The sequence below is a fragment of the Phoenix dactylifera genome, unplaced genomic scaffold (genome assembly GCF_009389715.1).
Source record: "Phoenix dactylifera cultivar Barhee BC4 unplaced genomic scaffold, palm_55x_up_171113_PBpolish2nd_filt_p 000226F, whole genome shotgun sequence".
Taxonomy (NCBI): domain Eukaryota; kingdom Viridiplantae; phylum Streptophyta; class Magnoliopsida; order Arecales; family Arecaceae; genus Phoenix; species Phoenix dactylifera.
This window is the reverse complement of record NW_024067732.1, coordinates 642,300-660,452: the sequence shown is the minus strand read 5'-3', so window position 1 is coordinate 660,452 and position 18,153 is coordinate 642,300. Positions and strand designations below refer to the sequence as shown.

At 39.0% G+C, this 18,153-nt stretch overlaps 1 protein-coding gene across 1 annotated transcript; it reads right to left on the bottom strand.

Annotated features, from left to right (window-relative positions):
* Window positions 1-6,168: 6,168 nt before the first annotated feature.
* Window positions 6,169-14,107, bottom strand: LOC103697436 (probable sodium/metabolite cotransporter BASS3, chloroplastic). Its single transcript, XM_008779288.4, is given in 6 exon segments — window positions 6,169-6,664; window positions 7,801-8,022; window positions 8,024-8,046; window positions 9,883-10,189; window positions 10,277-10,372; window positions 13,630-14,107. Coding segments are annotated over 6 exon segments (1,224 nt in total). The 5' UTR covers window positions 13,986-14,107; the 3' UTR covers window positions 6,169-6,444.
* Between the last annotated feature and the right edge of the window lie 4,046 nt (window positions 14,108-18,153).

Sequence of the window (18,153 nt, the reverse complement as noted above, 5' to 3'; positions counted from 1 at the left end):
TAATTACAGATGTTTCGAACTTCTCATATCGATATTTCCAGACAAAATGCATGGAAGTATAATAAAAGAGCAAAGAAAAAGTGAGATAAGTAACTACTACCCACAAGTATTTTCTAGTATCATCGAGTCCAAGGGAAGGGGGTAAATCTTTTTATTTTTTTTAGTATCTCTTTACATGACTGTTTAGACTGATAAATATTATTGATCCATTCCCTATGACTTGAAGATTTTAACATTTTGCATGGTTTGTTAGCATTTTGTCTGAGCTCAGATTCCGAAGGTCATCAGTTTGAAACTCCTCCATGTAATTGATTTATTTAACCAACCCTATTATTATCTTGACTCATTGTAAGTGTTAGAGCAGAAAAAGGGTTATGTTCCTGTGCAACGTATTGTCCGCTTTGGGATGGTTTCAAACCCCATTCACGGCTTTGTCCAAAAGGCATCTCACGAGGGAAAAGGGATGGAGACCCTTATAAGTACAATCCTTTCCACTACTCAAGCAGTATAGGACTAAAGGGTATGACCCCCTCCACCCCCAAAGCTAGCTCCCCTAGTGGGAAGGATTCGTGCGGGATCATGGTGAGAAGGTCCACGCACCTTCGGAGCGCCTTATCTGTTAGAGCAGAAAAAGGAATTGTGTCCCTGCACAAAGTATTGTTCGCTTTGGGATAGTTTCAAGCCCCTCTTACGGCTTTGTCCAAAAGGCCCTTTGCGAGGAAAAAGGGGATAAAGATCCTTATAAGCACAATTCTTTTCACTACTCAAGCAATATGGGACTAAAGGGTATGACCCCCCTCAACCCCCAACAGTAAGCATTATTTGTTATCTTGACTCATTTAAATCATTAGTGTCTCTTCGCTTTAGAGCTAATCCATGCCTCGAATCTAAACTTTATTCATTTTTAATCAGGCTTTGGCTGGACCTATGTAAAATTTGATATTTTCTGTGCCTAATCTCGGTCCATGATCAGCTTTACTTTGCTTGCCCACTGCACCTGAGAGAGTATTAAGTCTGAATACATTATTAGCCTATTCTCTGTAAGCTTTAGCCTTTTGGGCTCGTGTCTCTTTTGTTGGGTATAAATATTTATTCTTTTATTACGAATTGAACCAGCGAACTCTATATGGAGTAGCTGCTGAGTTCATTTCATCGGTGATATATTTTCTAGCATTATCAGGTTCCTTCTCATGCTCTGCATGATAATGAAGTCTATATGCTCTACTAGCCTGACGGGTGGGCATGGTTCAATTCATATCCACTTTCCTCATATGAAATTTTCTGCTTCATCTAACTGACCGGTATTACCAAAGAGAATCACTATGGAAGAGCAATGAGATACAATACTGCGATCGTATGCCATCGACTTGAATTGCTTTCTTTCTTTTAAGATTGTGAACCACCAAGAAACTTTATAAATATAACAGGACTCGGTAAAATTCACTCATTGATCATCTGTGTGGAAACCTTAACCATGTTTATAGGCATTCTTGCCGTCGGTCCCTTCAAAAGGATCAAACCCAAGTCTCCAATCTTCTGTATTTTGTATGCAGTGCAATTAGAGAATTACATAGACACAATACAATCAATCGCTTGCAAGGAGGTGAGTCCTACAAGCATCTCCTAACCAAATGCGGGAAAATAACACAAACTTGAAGGACTTTCGCCATTGAAACCGAATCAGGGACCAACAGAGTCCATCATCATATCTCCTAGCCCAGATGCATGAAACAGGGTTCTAATTCTTGCATAACAAAAAGTAATAATGCTCCACAAAACCACATTCCATCAACTCCCACCATGTGATGGAGCACATCCTCTTCTTTCATTGCTCCATTTACTATGATAGCCCTAACCGCCACCCCGTTGTCCCTTAATCATTTTAGGTGTATTATAACAATATATGGCAAATTGTTTTTTGGTAAATCATATTTATTGAACCAGTCTATAATAAATACATCAATGGAATTGGAAATAAAAAACCAACAGTTCGAAAAGAATATCTGTCATAGCCATTAATAAAGTAGTTCTAGTGTGATTGGGTACACATGTCCTTCGGTCAGTAGCACTTTTAGCATCTTTATAGGCATATGTCACTTCGTAAGACTATAGAGTTGTCCCCATTCTCCAATAATTTTGTCTCAAAGGATGGGCAATAGTCTCTAAAGATGGTGAGTTAGATAGCCACCTAATAACCATCATAGAGTCTACCTCAAGTATGATGTGAGAAGTCTTCAGAATTTTTGTAGCATATGACAAGCTTTCTCATGCAGCATGCAATTCCGCCACAGGAACAATAGTATCAAAGAATCTAAGATGCATCAATATGCCACCTATTGCAATCAATGTACCACTCGTATTTCTAATGAAAAAACTTAATCCATTTGAATCTCTACAATTCTGAACGTTGCTATCAAAGTTGACTTTAAGGAAATTAGGAGGTGGTGGTTTCCAAGTAAAGTAAGTCATCTATGGGATCACAGAACCTTTTAAAAAATAATATGTAGTTAATTTCAAAAATAAGTTTTAAAATTTTCACTACTAAAAATAAAAATAAAATAAATAGAAGAAAAGTTAGATCATTAGCATGGGATTGAAGTACGTGGTAAAGCCATTGGGACCCTATAAGTAGTGTAGACCCCTATATTAAAAGGTTTCATGTTACCACCAATGCCTGATTGCAATGTTTTTTTAAAATTGAATTTTTTTTGGAGATCTACGATATGACACCTCCTCTAAAAGAGGCTGCTCAGCTAGCGATCAAGCACAAATTCCATCATTTGGGCTCCAAATAAGCCGATCAAATCGATTTTTTTCAGGTAAGAATTTGACAAGACATATCTTCCAATCCAGGAAGATTTAGGGGAAGTAACAAAATAAAAAATTAATAAAAAAATCTAGATCTACCTCATGTAGAATTTTATCTTTTTTATATTTATTTTCCACTAAACATATCTATTTTGGAAAGCTAGTCTCGTTTGAATTAGGAGAAGAATTTTATCCTAATTGTGCAAGGGAGAACCTCCCTATAATAAACAGAGACTATGTATTTTAGTTTATTATTCATCAATGGATCATCAATAAAAAATAGGATGTATACCTTACTTTACCAATTTTTCCATCTTTTCTTTTTTTTTGAGAGAGATTCGAGTTAAGTATATTGAGGTATTCCTCCTTTTCTCTAATCAGATCAATTGCAGTTGTATTGATGATGGTCTTTGCAAAAAATGCTCTCACATTCTTGCTTTAGGTGTTATTCTTGATCCAAGATATAAGATGAAACTAATTAAATGTTATTTCCAAAAGAAAATGGTAATGATGATCATGCATCTATTGAAATCAAGAAAGTACATGATGTCCTTCAAAATCTTGGTGATGATTATGCAATTGTATATGGTATACATGGTTATCAAGTTCAAGTTGAGGAGATGGTGTTTACATCTTAAGTTAGAGGCATGAAAGTCTTTTTATACAAGATTATGAAGAATTTATTTAAGAAGTTGAAGTTGCTCTTCCATCCAAGTCAGAATTAAATAACTATTTGGAAAAGAAGTTATTTCATGATCTTTAAATTTATAGAAGTCTTTATTAAAATAAATTGAGTACTTCTAATAAAGATGTGATGCATTTTTTTAAGTAGGTTCATCCACTTGGGGATCAAAATTTGGCATTCTAGGCTACTAGAGATTTTATGAAACAAAATATCCAATACTATCTAGGACGGTTCATGATATCTTGGCAATTCCTATCTTCATCATTGCTTCCGAGTCAGTATTAGGCACTGCTAGTAGCATTTTGGATGATTTTCGTAGTATCTTATCCATGAACATAGTTGAGGCACTGATATGCTCAAAAGATTGGCTTCGAGATATTTTGCCTCAAGTTCAGTTTCTAAAACATCCATAGACTTTAGCTCATATAATTGCATCAAAACTTTACAACTTTTAATTATGTAGTTTCTTGTATGTACAAGCCTTATTTTCTCATACAAAATACAATGTTCAGGATTACGAAACAACTATCTGTAACAATTTTTGATGATTAACTTATGCCGGTGACAATCATCTTCATTGTTATGTTTATGTGTTAACGGCTATACAATTTTTATTTATAGTTAACTACCCATTTGAGTTAATTAGCATTTTTTTTCACAGCTATTTTCTTTTGAGGACCTGATTGGGTTGTGGTGCTACTTTGCTAATTTAAGGAGATACTTGGATATTTTCTTCTTCTAGATATGTAGAGTGTAGACTGTAAAGTTTATTTAGGGACTGAAATACTTTAACTTTTGTTGAAGGTTGTTTTAAATTTTGAAATGGTACTATTTTCTTTAATTTGATTGGTTTCAATATCTAGATCGCGGTATGCATATTGAAAATAGTCTTATGATTTAACAATTCCTATAGATTCCCTTCTATTACTTTATTTTTCATATTACATGCTATAAGTTACCACTCATGGAGTAAAAAATTCATCTTGAGATAGTTAAAAATTCAGAATGTCAAAATTTATAGTTAAAATTTCAGAATGTCAAAATTTACTTTTGTTATATGCTACAAGTCAGGTGAGCTGTGAAGCGCATTCTCTACATGTGTCAATTTCACTTACTCTTTGAAGCATATTGATGGGTAATTTCTTTGAAATATTCTTGATGTTTTGTTTTATGTAAATCTAATCTGCATCTTTGTAATGTTACTCCAGGTGTGAAGCCTTCTCTCAACATACCCCAGGACTTATATCTGATACATGCAAGTGGTCTCTTCAACTTCCATGAGAACAACTAAGCTGCTTCTGATTTCTTTTTTACTTTTCTTTCCAGCAAGTCATACGAAGGATGTCCCATCAATCTACTCCCTTCTCACTGAATATTGTCAATCATAGTTGTCCTCTTGTTTCATAAATTTTGCGGTTGAATGTCACTAGTTCAGAAATCTAATGTTTTCCGGGCAAGAGCTAAAGAGTAATTGAGGGCTGGTGCTCTGTCTCCATGCTTTCCTCCATCCGCTAGACGCACAGAAGGTTAAAGCACTAAAGTGGATGATCACTTTGAGATCAAGAAAGTTAATTTGTAGTTCTATTTGAAAATTAAACTCTGATCAGTTTTGCTATTACTGAGATTTATCTTGTGACTGTAAATGGCCTAAAAGTAAAAAACATGGGAGGATGACATGAATGCAAACATTGGATAAAGTTACATTTTTCCTGACCAGTTCTATTTGAAAATTAAACTCCGATCAGTTTTGCTATTACTGAGATTTATCTTGTGACTGTAAATGGCCTAAAAGTAAAAAAACATGGGAGGATGACATGAATGCAAACATTGGATAAAGTTACATTTTTCCTGACCACCTACTATAGCATGGTCACTGGTATCTCAGATGTTAATAAATGGTCTATCAAGCATTGCTATCAGATTTTCTCTGCATTGTTATATGTCATAAATTATTACTATCAGAATAGCTACCTCCTCTCTGTTCTCTTCTCTATAATTCAGGTATTGCTCCATGTGATCTTAATTCTAATCGTATGTTCCTTCTTCTCTGAATTGTTGGTAAATATTTGACATATTGCTGGCAAGATATGCATATGACTTCATTACTTTATTTAGTTGTACTAGTTTAGTATGCATAAAATATGGAAAAATTCTAGATGTTTATTCTCAATATAATTTTTTTTTCTTTTTATGAAGTTTCTGAATCTTTAGCTACATTTGGTTGCAAGCTTGCAACATATGATTTTTCCTGGATTTTGATTATGGGGAGTTACATTTACTTCGATAGTTGCTTATTTGTTGTGTATTAGAATAAGAATTTGCTTTCTGATCTTATAATTATTTCATTAAACTGTTAGTGTGCATATTGGAACTTGCATTCTATTATGTTGTCCTCCGACATTCTTTTTATACATATGGTGCATCAGTTTATACATATGCTATCAATCCCTTCTTTAGTTTCTCTCTCCAATCATCATCTCAGAAAATTTTGCGATGTTACTGACCATTCAAATGGTACCAGAAGCACTGGCCCAAGATTCGAGGGATGACTTCTTGAGTTCTCATTCTGCCGCTGGCCCCTTCTTTCAATAACTAGTCACAATTATTTAAAATAATTGCCATGTTATGTTGTGGAACCTTATGAGTGCAAGGCCAGCATGATGAATTCCTGTTAGTAAATAAATATAGACCCAAACCTTCAGACGATATCATTCATGACACCTACCCGGCCTGAATGACCCAGTAGGTCTATATATTTTATTTTTTTGGACCTGATCTGACCCAATCATCTATTGGGTTGGATCAAAGTCCAACATCCAAACCTGAACTTGACACGGGTCGGTTTAGGGTCAAGCATGCCTCGGTCTGACCCAACCTATTCTTTTTTTTGGTAACTCCGATCCAACCTGTTTGTAGCCCTACTTACAAATAATTTAATATAAATCTCTATTTTATCTAAAGCCCGGTTGGGCTAGGCCAATGTCTCTGATCCGTGATCCATTACCCCAGAAGGATGCAAGACATAAACCCATAATGGCCATCACAACAACCGATAGTGCTGCAGGAACTGCTTGGCTGCTTCCCAGAAACTGTGTAGCTAGAAGCCCAGCTAGGGTAGAGCTCTGCATCCCCGTGCAAAGTGAAATTGTCCTACAAACTGGCTCCTCTTGCCTGGGAAAACACTGAAAAGATTAGCTTGGTGACAGTTGAACCAAACATACTGACCATTGAAGAAAAGCTCAATGCATGAACACACCGGTAGTTAGCTTGGCAGTATGAAGATAAAAATTGGTAAATCTGCATGAACTAATGAAGTTCCAAAAGGTACATGAACCCGCTAAGATTACAACAATTAAATGTACCAGCAGTTGTCTCGCTACAAACCGCCCCAAAATGAGACAACCACCAAAAATATTAATCATTTTTTTTTTCAATTTGTCAACTAAAGGTTCCATCGTACTATGATATGTCAAATGAATCTAATAAGCAAGTCCAGAGAGAATTCAAGCAAAGAAGAATGAGAGGTACCAAAAGTATGATCAACTTCTTGTTGGTTGCAGTTCAGAGCATTGTGAAGAAGGTTGTTATTTTTTAAGTACCAGTCTTGATTAACACTACAACATGATAATCCCTTCTCCTCCAATCTTAACTCCATAAGAATGCTTTTAACTACTTTCTGAGAAATAATTTGCCTTGTGAACGGACGAGAAAAAAAAAATCAATCTAATTGAGGACATGACAGAGAACAGTGGTTTGCCAAGCATGGATCATGCAACAATCCAAGCAAGACCATCTTTGAATTCTAAATACAATTTGGAATTGCCTGTGGCTTCTGGAGAACAATGGAAAACAATGAACCAAATTGCAATAGATTTTCTAAACAAGAGGGAAAAAAACTGTGGACAAAAAGTATAAGCTAGTTATTAAAAGAAAAACATATTGGGGAATTTGGAACTCCTAATTTTAATGATGGTTGCTGAAACAGAAAAAGAAATCTCTATACTTAACTTGCTTTGTGCATGTTCTCAGTTTAGATATATAAGTATTAGGAAGGAAAACTTAACCATTTGAAATTTTGTATGTTAGGAAATACCAGGTCTCTGTGGAAAGATACTGAAGACCATATTTATGTGGATTAAACCATGCCAAAATTCTAACTAATTTAATAAAAAGTCAAATTAGAGTTATCTTGGAAAACAATGAGACAGTGAGAAGGGAAGGCTAGAAGCAGTAATATGGAGTTATTGTGCAGAAACATGAAAAGCAAAAAAGTAAAGAGTCATAATATCTGAATATTTCTGAATTACCTCAGAAGTGGCAATTTGGGAAACCAGTAGCCCAATATGAAGGCAACAAGATGAAATGTTAATATGGGAAAAAGCAACAGGAGACCCCCTGAGGATAGTATCTGGTTCTGGTTAATAGCAAGAGGGCTTCCAATACACAGTGACGTACAGATCATAGCAACAAAGGGCATTATTGGTTGTACAACATTCACCACAGCTTTTGCGTAAGTGTTGAGAAAAGACCAATGCTACAGGAAGAAGCACCACCTAACGAAGTTTAAATTCATTAATCCAACAGGAAGGCAATATATCAAGACTAATAATGAAAATATATGGTCTTAAGAGGTTATCAAATGGATGACAACAGATCTACAATTCAACATTTTCATGCAGGTTAAAATTCAATGCCAGAAGCTTTTATTTGTGCATTATCTCTCAGATAATTAATACATGCAAAATACAGTAAGACAAGAAGCAAGACCACCAAAGGGAACATCAAATAAACCAAAGAAAGAGAGAGAAAAAATGGATTATTGAACACAATTGATCAAAGATATGATTAATTATGCAATAAGAGGAAAAGTTTATGCCTCAAGAGTAAGACAAGTTCATTGGTTTTAGAGATTCCAAATCGAGGTCTACTGTGCCAGTACCAGGCACCATACCAGTTGCTTGGCAGCATAAATCGGTATAGACCGTGCCGGGCATGTACCGAGAGAGGAAACCTGCCAGAGCCGGAGAAGGAGAGGAGAAAGAGAGAGCGAGCAGGAGAGGGAGGGAGACATAAACTTTTGAAACAGGAAACGCGGCCGCCTCGGCTTCTGCCGCCCCCGCAGCCTCCGCCGGTGTCCGCCGCTGCTTCTTCTCCCTCCCTCCCCTGCTCGCTCTTTTTTCTCTTCTTCTCCGTCTCCAGCGGTGAACCATTTTCTATGCTGGAACCGTACCGGTACGGCTCGAAACTCTTACCGTCCTGTTCGGAACGGTTCCGCATTCCTTGTTCCAAATGCACCAATATACCTTCAATCCAATGTGGAGAATAGAAAAAAGGCATTACTACATGATGGAGGCATAAATGGTAAAGTATAAAGAATAAACACATCAACTAATTGAAACCGTATCAATGGATAAAGTTGAAAACTGACAGGATCAGTTGACCTTCTGAAAGGGACAACCATTTCAAATAAATGAAGATGCTTTCTAAGGGTGCATTTATTCACAACACAATGCCATATATACCATGATTTTAACTGATTTTAAATTAATAACAAAGATAAGATTTTTTTTCTTTTAATTGTCTGCTTTTGGGGATTCTGATGGGAATTGCACTTAGGTACACAGGATTTTATACTATTTAGACAAAACATAAGCTTTATATTTTTCTCTAGTTCTTCCTGAACTCACTTTTGTCCAACAGAAGCACAAAATGAAATTCCAGGACAGAGAAACTACTTCATATCTCTCTTCCAACCTTCTGGGCTGAATGATAGTCTTATAATATCTTCAGACGCCCTACAACATTAAGCAACATATAAGTTCTTCAATTCTGTCTATCATGTCCAATCAACCTAACACTCCAAGCTCATTCATGTTGTCCTTTTCCATCCAGATTCGCCAGAACCTCCATTCATGTTGGACGCATCCACAATCCATTGCTCATTCCTTGAACACTCCAAATACTTATTAACTCAGCTAAGGTGAAAAGGCAAATGATGAAAGATGGTTTTGACTTTAAGATAGAACAAATTGATAGTATTTGTCTAGTGAGTCAAATTTGTTCCATTCAGTTATCATTTTGAACACTATATACATCAATTATCAGGGAATGAAATAAATATGTATTATAAAGTTAGCTAAGTTCCTTTTTTGTTCACTGATCTGCCAATTACAATTACAAAAGAAAAATTTTAGTTTGATTTCAAGTATGAGCAAAAAGGTCCAATATTGCTTTCTTAAAAGTTCATCTTTTTGAAATGCTGAAAAAATTTCTTTTGAAAACAACAATACACAACCTAACTATCTCATATGGTTTGTAAGTTCAACTCCTTACATGGTAAAACACAATGATTAAATCTATCCTCATGTTTTACAATTTCATCACTTCACCTGCAAAATAGACTTGGACATTGCTACTCCATCGACAGGGACCACTGAGCCAATCAGAAGACCAGTAAGTAGAGGTGTGACAAGAACTGAAGAGATTGTCGTTGAGCTGGTTAGTAGAATACTCAAAGCAACATCTCCTTTGCTCAAGAAACTAGCATAACTTGAGAGCTGTGCACCCGCAACACAAGAAGTAAGAAGAAAACCAGCGAAGAACATTGAAGGCATTCTAAATAACCTTGCAATCAACAGGCCCAATAGTGGCTTAAGCACATATTGTGCAATATATCCAACAGATAGTGGTAAAGGTCTGCAGCAGATAAGCCATATTAGAACAGGAATTTAAAAGCTCGGATCAATGGGTGGTCTGTAACAAAGAAAGGGAAGAGACAAGAACCTTCGAAAGGCAAGGGCAAAATCATCAAAGGATAGCCTGATGCCAATTGATAGCATGATCCCTCCAAGGGAAGGAGCATAATATTCTTTTGAAACCCTAGCAAAAGTCAGAAAGAAAACATTTGAATTCCTAGCCACATATTTGAATAATTGTAAAGCACAGTGTTGCTTGAGAACCATAATTTATTCACTTATGTATCATAACAGTTTTACTGAAGATCCAAAACAAAAATACAAAATTACTTTGCACATTTCTAAATAGAGGTGTGATCAGGGTCTGCTGAACCGACCGGTACCGGTCGGTTCAGCCCAAACCGGACCGGTACCGACTGGAACCGGTCCGGTTCCAGTGTGTAAATCGGTTCCGACCCAATATGGGTCGGAACCGATGGTTTCGAGCACCATACCGGTGCGAACCGAGGCGGTTCGCACCGGTACATGCTCGAACCGGTGCGAACCGAGCCATGATCGAACCGGTGCGAACCGAGCCGGTTCGTACCGGTTCGGTGCTGGCAATGAGGTGCCAGCGCTGTGGCACTATGATAGTGCCACAGCGCTGGTTCAAAGTGCCTCTGGCAGAGGCACTTTGAAAGTGCCTCTGGCAGAGGCACTTTGAAAGTGCCACAGTGGCACTTTCAGGCACTTTGAAAGTGCCACAGTGGCACTTTCAAAGTGCCGTTTTGTGCGGCACTTTGAGCTTTCAAAGTGCCGTTTTATGCGGCACTTTGAAAGCGGGAGGTTTAAATTGCCGCTTTGTGCGGCAATGCGACCGAAAGTGCCACTTCGCGCGGCACTTCGAAAGTGCCGCGCTGTGGCTCACAGTGGCACTTTTCAAAGGCCACAGTGACCCAACGGTTGGCTATAAAAGCCAACCGAATGCTGAAGGCTGAAGCCACAAGTGCATCAGCTTAAGTGAAGGAAAGGCAAAGAGAAAGGAGGAGGAAAAGAAGAGAAGGGAAAAGACAAAGGCATGAAAAAAAATTAGAAAGGTCGGAGAGCGTCGTTTTTCTTGAAGAAAAATCCAGCAAAAACAAAATAAGGTAAAATTCCCCTACATTGTTTTTTTAATATTTCATTTAAATTGCTTAAAAAAATTAAGTCAAAAATTGCCAAAAATTAGGAAATGATTCAATGATTCCATTTCGTTTTGAAATTTTTATATGTTGTTGATATATAATTTAATTTAATTGCCAAAAATTAGGAAATGATTCAATGATTCAATGACATTAACTATTTTTTTTACAGAATTTATATAATTTATAATTTAATTAATAAATTTAAAAATTAATTTTTAATTACAAAAAAATAAAAATTGAAAAAAATTAATGTGGTCGTAGGAATGGAGCCATCAAGGAGAGGGCAACCCCAAGAGCGTAATATTGGCTGGGAGCATGGGAAGATGCTCGGTGAACGTCACCAGTTTCAGTGCAATTATTGCCACAAGTGCTTCAAAGGAGGAGGAGTAACCAGATTAAAGCAGCACTTAGCCGGTAATTCTCGTGAGATATCTGCATGCTCGGAGTGCCCACCGACCATCCGTATTATGCTGATGATCCAGATATTGACGAGAAGCATCGCCATTCGACCCGATTTTAGATATTCGAGAGTGATTTAAACGTATGTAATTGATTGTATCTTAATTTGAAATTTTTTTATGTTCTTCATCTCATTATTTGAATCATTTGGAAGTAATAAGTTGCATCATCTAGTTTTAACCTTAAACCTAAACATAAAAACATCCAAAAAACTCCAAAAAAAAAAAAACGACGATGGGTCGCTAAATGTACCCTATCAGTACGGTATCGGTTCGGCAACGGTACCGTACCGATACCGGAGCTGACCGGTACGTCGGTACGATCGGTACCGCGCGAACCTTGGGTGTGATTGTATTTTTAGCTTATGACCCACAAATATATATATTTATTTCTATTGTAAAAACATGCCATCAGTTAGTTTGAAAAACAGAGCTTTCTTTAGGTTGCACTTAACACCTCATATACTTCCATTACTCTAAGATCATCATAGAAATAAAAAAAAAAAGCTGTATATGAAACTTTGCAGCAATAAGATTCTTTTTACATTTATTTCATAACCTATAGTCCTTTTTATTAAAGAAACAAATGCCATAATAAACCAAACCAGTAATAAGTGGAAAGTTATGCACTTAAAATCTCCTAATCTTTACTTCCAGAATGATAATTCCATTACTTAAAATTCATCACAGTTCAAATTAACTCCATGCATGTGAAATATAGGAATATCTTTTTTTTTTACTTCATGACCCACAATGCAACTTCTTTGTTTCAATTTTCACTGCAAAACATTTAATCACTGCATGAAGCTTCACCACACTAAGTTCAGAAACTCTCCACTGCACAACCCACAATATTACTCCTGCAGGTTTACATTAGAAATGTTTCCTGCATGGCTGGTAGCTTCCTTAATTAAATTTCATCATATGAAAACATATGCAGCCTGAGCCAGTCTTTTGATTTCCCATTCATCGCACAAACAAAAGAAAAGTCCATACAACTCCAAAAAATTCTCTATTGAATTCAGGCTTCAGAACCCACACCGTATTTACATCAATGTTATCTCAGAAACGCTCCATCAGTCCATAAAACTTCAAATAACTTCCGTTCAATCTTCACCCTTTGTGACCTGGAGTCACTACAACGATAGCTCTCAGATTTTGCATCATGACCTGCAACTCTTTCTTTCTTTGATTACATAATAATAAAAAAAAAACAAGCAATTCATCAAACTTTATATTACTAAATTTCCCTGAATATTTGCTTTAATGATACTAATTTCCAATCTACTCCCAAGAGAGACAAAAGCCAATTCAGCCTCTAGATCACAAGTATGCATACAAGACCAAGCTACAAACTCTTTTCTTCAATCTTTAATTGATGACCCGAAATTCTAAGTATTTCCCATATACACATGTTCCCTCGTTCTCTACTTCACAATCCAAAAGTTCTTTGAACTTCAATTCCGCCACACAAATGTTCATACCATGCACAAAACTCCAAATTATCAGCTTTTGTACCCCTTCTCGCTTGAGTAAACCAATTTCCTCATCTCCTCCCCATTCCACTTTAAATTCTACCTCCCCTTCAATCTTCATCAACACCAATTCTAGAACACAGCCAAAGTCCTCTAGACTTCAATTTCATCATACAAAAACTCAAACTCCATGCAATTCCAAGCTACTAACTTCTTTGAAATCCTCACTTCATCGACCCACAATTCCTCGTATACTCCACTTAAAACATTAAAACCCCCAAAAAAATACTGTCAAAATAACTCAATTAAAACCAGAAAAAAGCTCGGAAAGAAGAAGCAAGGCACCAGGAGAAGGTCGACGGGTTCGCCAGAGCGGCGACGGCAGTGGCCGCGACGACAAAGGGAAGCATGGCTGAGATGGCTGCGACGGGTCGCCGCCAGCCCTCTCGCCGCGGCGTACCCCGGGGGATCCTCCCCAAAGGAGAGGAGCGAAGCGTTGCCCTCCCGCCGCGGCCACCCCACCCTCCCCACGCTGGGAACGAGGTCGAGCACGCCGACGCCCCCCACCCCGCGGTCCTCAGAGTACGGACCCACGCGGTCTGGTCACCGCCAGGGACACGAGCGGCGTCCTTCCGGGCGGTTTCCCGGAGCCCGGCAGCAGACGCGAGCCTCGCGCGGAGCAGTCTGTGGAAGCCGGCCATCCGGCTGATGGCCGAAGAGAGGCTGGGATTTTTTTGGAAAAAAGATGTATTAGATATTTTAGTTTAAAATCTAATTTTAAATTCTAAAAATAAAACAAGAGGCCGAAGCAGCGAAAGAGGAGCTTCGAGAGAAAGATAAGGGGTCCATAAAAATGGTTCGCTGTTGGGTAGTCCGGGGACATCTTAAAGTCAAATGCTTCGCTGTCGTGGCAGAATTACGTTTTGAATTCAGTTTTTAGACATCTTAAAGTCAAATGCTTCGCTGTCGTGGCAGAATTACGTTTTGCGAGTGCCACGTAGTAGGTTCATTTGTTTGTTTTTTTTTTAAAAAGGCTACTCATTTCATATAACTCTAATATGAGTACAACTGCTAAATTGCGGAAAAGTAAAAGGTGCAAAGGAAATGATCGTCTGATACAGACGTCCAAAGAAAATTCCGAAGTGCCGGAGCAACAAAGAAGGCGACCCAGTCTGCAGCCCATTCGCCTTCCTGAACACGTGTCCTATCTGAACATCATCCATCAACCGCGCCATCCTACAGGTCTCCCGAATGAGAGAATGACATCCCAAACTGATCCGTCCTTCGGAGCCAGTCGATGACCACAGATGAGTCTCCCTCGAGGCAGACCTACTCCACACCAAGTACCTGCACGCATAGGATATACCCTCCCAAGCTGCCCGCAGCTCTGCCTCGACCCCTGTAAATTTGATGTGCGCCGCCCTCCTGCTGCTATCATCCTACCAAGGTGGTCCCTGATCACAAATCAACCCTCGTACACCATCCACTGACCGACTGCCGTCGAAATTTACTTTGAGATAACCAATGGTGGGGGTACCTAAGAAACAAGGGCAAACCGGGGCACTGAAGCAGCGTGGAGAGTACTCCAGATGTCCCTGACTATCCCAGAAGAAATCCAACGTACCGCAAGAACCTTCCTCGCATATAGCGTCGCTCTGTCCACCACCATCCTCGGGGGCGACCTCCTCCCTCAAATAGGCCGGCGTCCAACCAGATGTGGTAGGACAAGTATGCCACCAAAATTCCTGCCTCAGCAGATCGGGGACTCTGCGTGGATGCTCTCAGCATCTGAATCATATTCTGCACAGAGACTACCGAGTCGGGTAGTAGGAACGTGACCTCCTCCATATCTCTCGGGCTTGGGGCACTGCAGAAGGACATGCTCGGTCGTCTCCTCAATATTGCACACTCTTCATAGCACTGAGAGACCGCTATGCCACGCCGGACTAACAAGCTCCTTGTAGGAAGGTAGCCCTAGGCCACTTCCAGATGAATAACGCTACATGCGAGTGAATCCGTAACCTCCATATCCAACCACCTCAATTGACGAGCTGGCTCCCTACTGATCAAGGCATGAAGATCTCTAGCACGAACCCACGACCGTCCCGTTGAACCCAAACTAGCCTATCAGCCCCCCCCCCCGAAGGGAACCGGAAGAGACAGAACCGACTCCGCTAGCTGCTCCCCCAAAACCTCCCGGATCATCTCCTCCCTCCATCAACCCCCTCTAAAGTTAGCAGCTCCGTAACTCTGCAGCCTGCTAATCTCGTCGAATCCACCATGGTCGGCATGCGACAGATCGACAGCTCGGTCATCCAGCTATCCTTCAGCCATCAACAGACCGACCATCACCTATGATCATCTGATCTCCGAAAGCACCACCACTGCTCTAGTGCACATCTCCCTCCAGATCGGTGAGTGGTGACGACCAACTCGCACCCCGGGACCAAGGCGCCATACATGTCCCTCATCAGCGAGGACACATACTCTCGGGCTCGAGCACAAATCTAACCGCGTGTCTAGCCGCTAGGGGCTCCCGCCTCGCCACTAGGGACTGCACCCCTAACCTCCATAGCTAGTCGGCTGGCACACAACATCCCATGCCAGCAAATGGACTCCACCTCTGTCACTGCTCCTCCCCTAAATAAAGTTCCTGAATAGCTGCTCAAAGGACCTCAAGACTGTAACTGGAATGATGGTGTTGGAAAGTAGGTAGATAGGACTAGGTAAGAATGATCGAACCAGAGTGATCCTACTCATGATAAAAAGGTGTATGCATCTGCCACCCCTCTAATCTGCGTCTGATACTGAGCTCCAAGTATGTACAGTCCCTACGCCGCAGCCGCTAGCCCAAGAGAGGGACCCCAAGTATGTCATCGTCCCTCCTGCTCTCCCACCCCCAGCATCTCCAATATAGACTGCCTCACCGCCACTTTGGTCTTCGGGCTGAAAGTAATAGCTGACTTAGTCAGATTGACCCGCTGTCTCTGTTGGGATTGTATCCTAAATGTCAATCGTCAGCATATTGATGATTGAATTTTGTAAATGATTGACAAATTAATAAGTGTTATTGCATTATTCATCATTTCATCTTCAAATGAACTCTTATATGATGAAGTCCTTAGACTTATGTTATGATAAAGGAGGATTTATCTTTAAGTCCTTAAACTTGTTCGCGACCAAATGATATGTTGTTACTAGGACGACAGCATTATCGAGATTAGGTCATTGTGTGACATATACGTTGTTGTCCTCTTAACCAAGGAGTGTGGAGACCTGGTATGCCACACAGGTGAAGTGTAGGAGTACATTTCACTGAACGTGACCAATTCGGAACGCTCTACTGTCGAGAGATATTCGAGTGATATGGGTATAAGTTTGGCCCTCTGACCTGAGACCGCAACCTGTGACTAGCAAGCAACTCACTGTACTTTGGTACCGGACTACCTGAATTTCTAATTCAGTGATGGAAGGTCACTGGGTGCAGTCAAGTACTTGCGTAGTCAGTTTGAGTCAAGATGGAATTGACCCCTCCTGAAACAGAAGATAATGTCTTGGATTAATTTAGCAAAACTTTGGCCAGGGTAATCCTAGTGAGGAGTCACGGGATATCTAAAGTTAATCACATAATGGATTACTAATTATAGGTTGACAGTGAGCTCTAAGTCATCCTGGCATTAGGAGTCAAAGGGATTGAATTATACAGTAACCATAGTTCAGGGTTCCAGATATTTGCTTCGCATATATTCGGCCTATCCGGACGTCGGGTACCATTGCTAGATGGTCACATCGATAGTGTAGGAAATTGTTCCTATACTAGCGGTTTAGGTTCGAATCTATGAGGTCACACGATAGAAGATTCCTGATTGATCAAGAAAGCTGATAATGATTAGAAATCATTCAGGGGTAATTTGATCAATTTTTATTGGCAAATTATCTTATAAAATAATTAAAGTAATTATTGAAGGATTAATTAGTAATTAAATTACTAATAAACTCAATTTGATTGAGTAATTGTGCTAAGGATGAGCCAAATTGAATTGGATTCAAGTTTTGGGCTCAATCAGGGTTTTGACCTAGGTTTTGACCTGATTGGATTAGGTCAGAACCAAAAAGGACTTAAGCTGATTCAAATTAATTTTAAATTAATTTGTTCTTAATTGGGGATTGACCTAATTGGATTAGGTCCAACACAAAGTAATTAATTCAATTTGATTGAGTTTGGATGAGCCAAAAATTGAATTGGATTCAATTTGAGCTCAATCAGGGTCTGACCTGATTAGATTGGGTTCAACCAAATTGGCTTTGTTTTAATTTGGATTTGACCAAATTTGATTAGGGTGCAACCAAAAGGATTAGGCTCAGATGATGTGGCAATTAGTGGTGACATGGAATTGGATTTCATGAATTTTAAATAAACCAAAATTATTGCATGGCGCATGGACCATTGCTTGACACATGGCGACATTGTTTGTTGTTTGAATTTGAATTCAAACATTAAGCAATATATTAAATGATTTCATACATCAAATAACTTTCCTAGCTGGCGTGTGAACCTCTGAATCATTTAAATTCGAAATTCAAATGAAATATATGCGACAAGAGGTAGGAAAATTCTGCTGCATGGATTTCAAATTCCTCCCTCTTGCACATGTGTTTAAAATTTGAATTTAAATCAGATTTGGTTGAGATCTGATTTGGGTTGTTCCTATTTTCTTTACATGTTCCAACTAAGAAGGTTTTCTGAAAATAAATTTCGAATTTTGAATGAAAATTTGGAGGCCATTAAAAGGGGTCAACATGAGCACCGAAATACATCCATTGCAGCCTTCTTCCTCATCCGCTCCTCCTCCTCTTTTCTCCATTTTA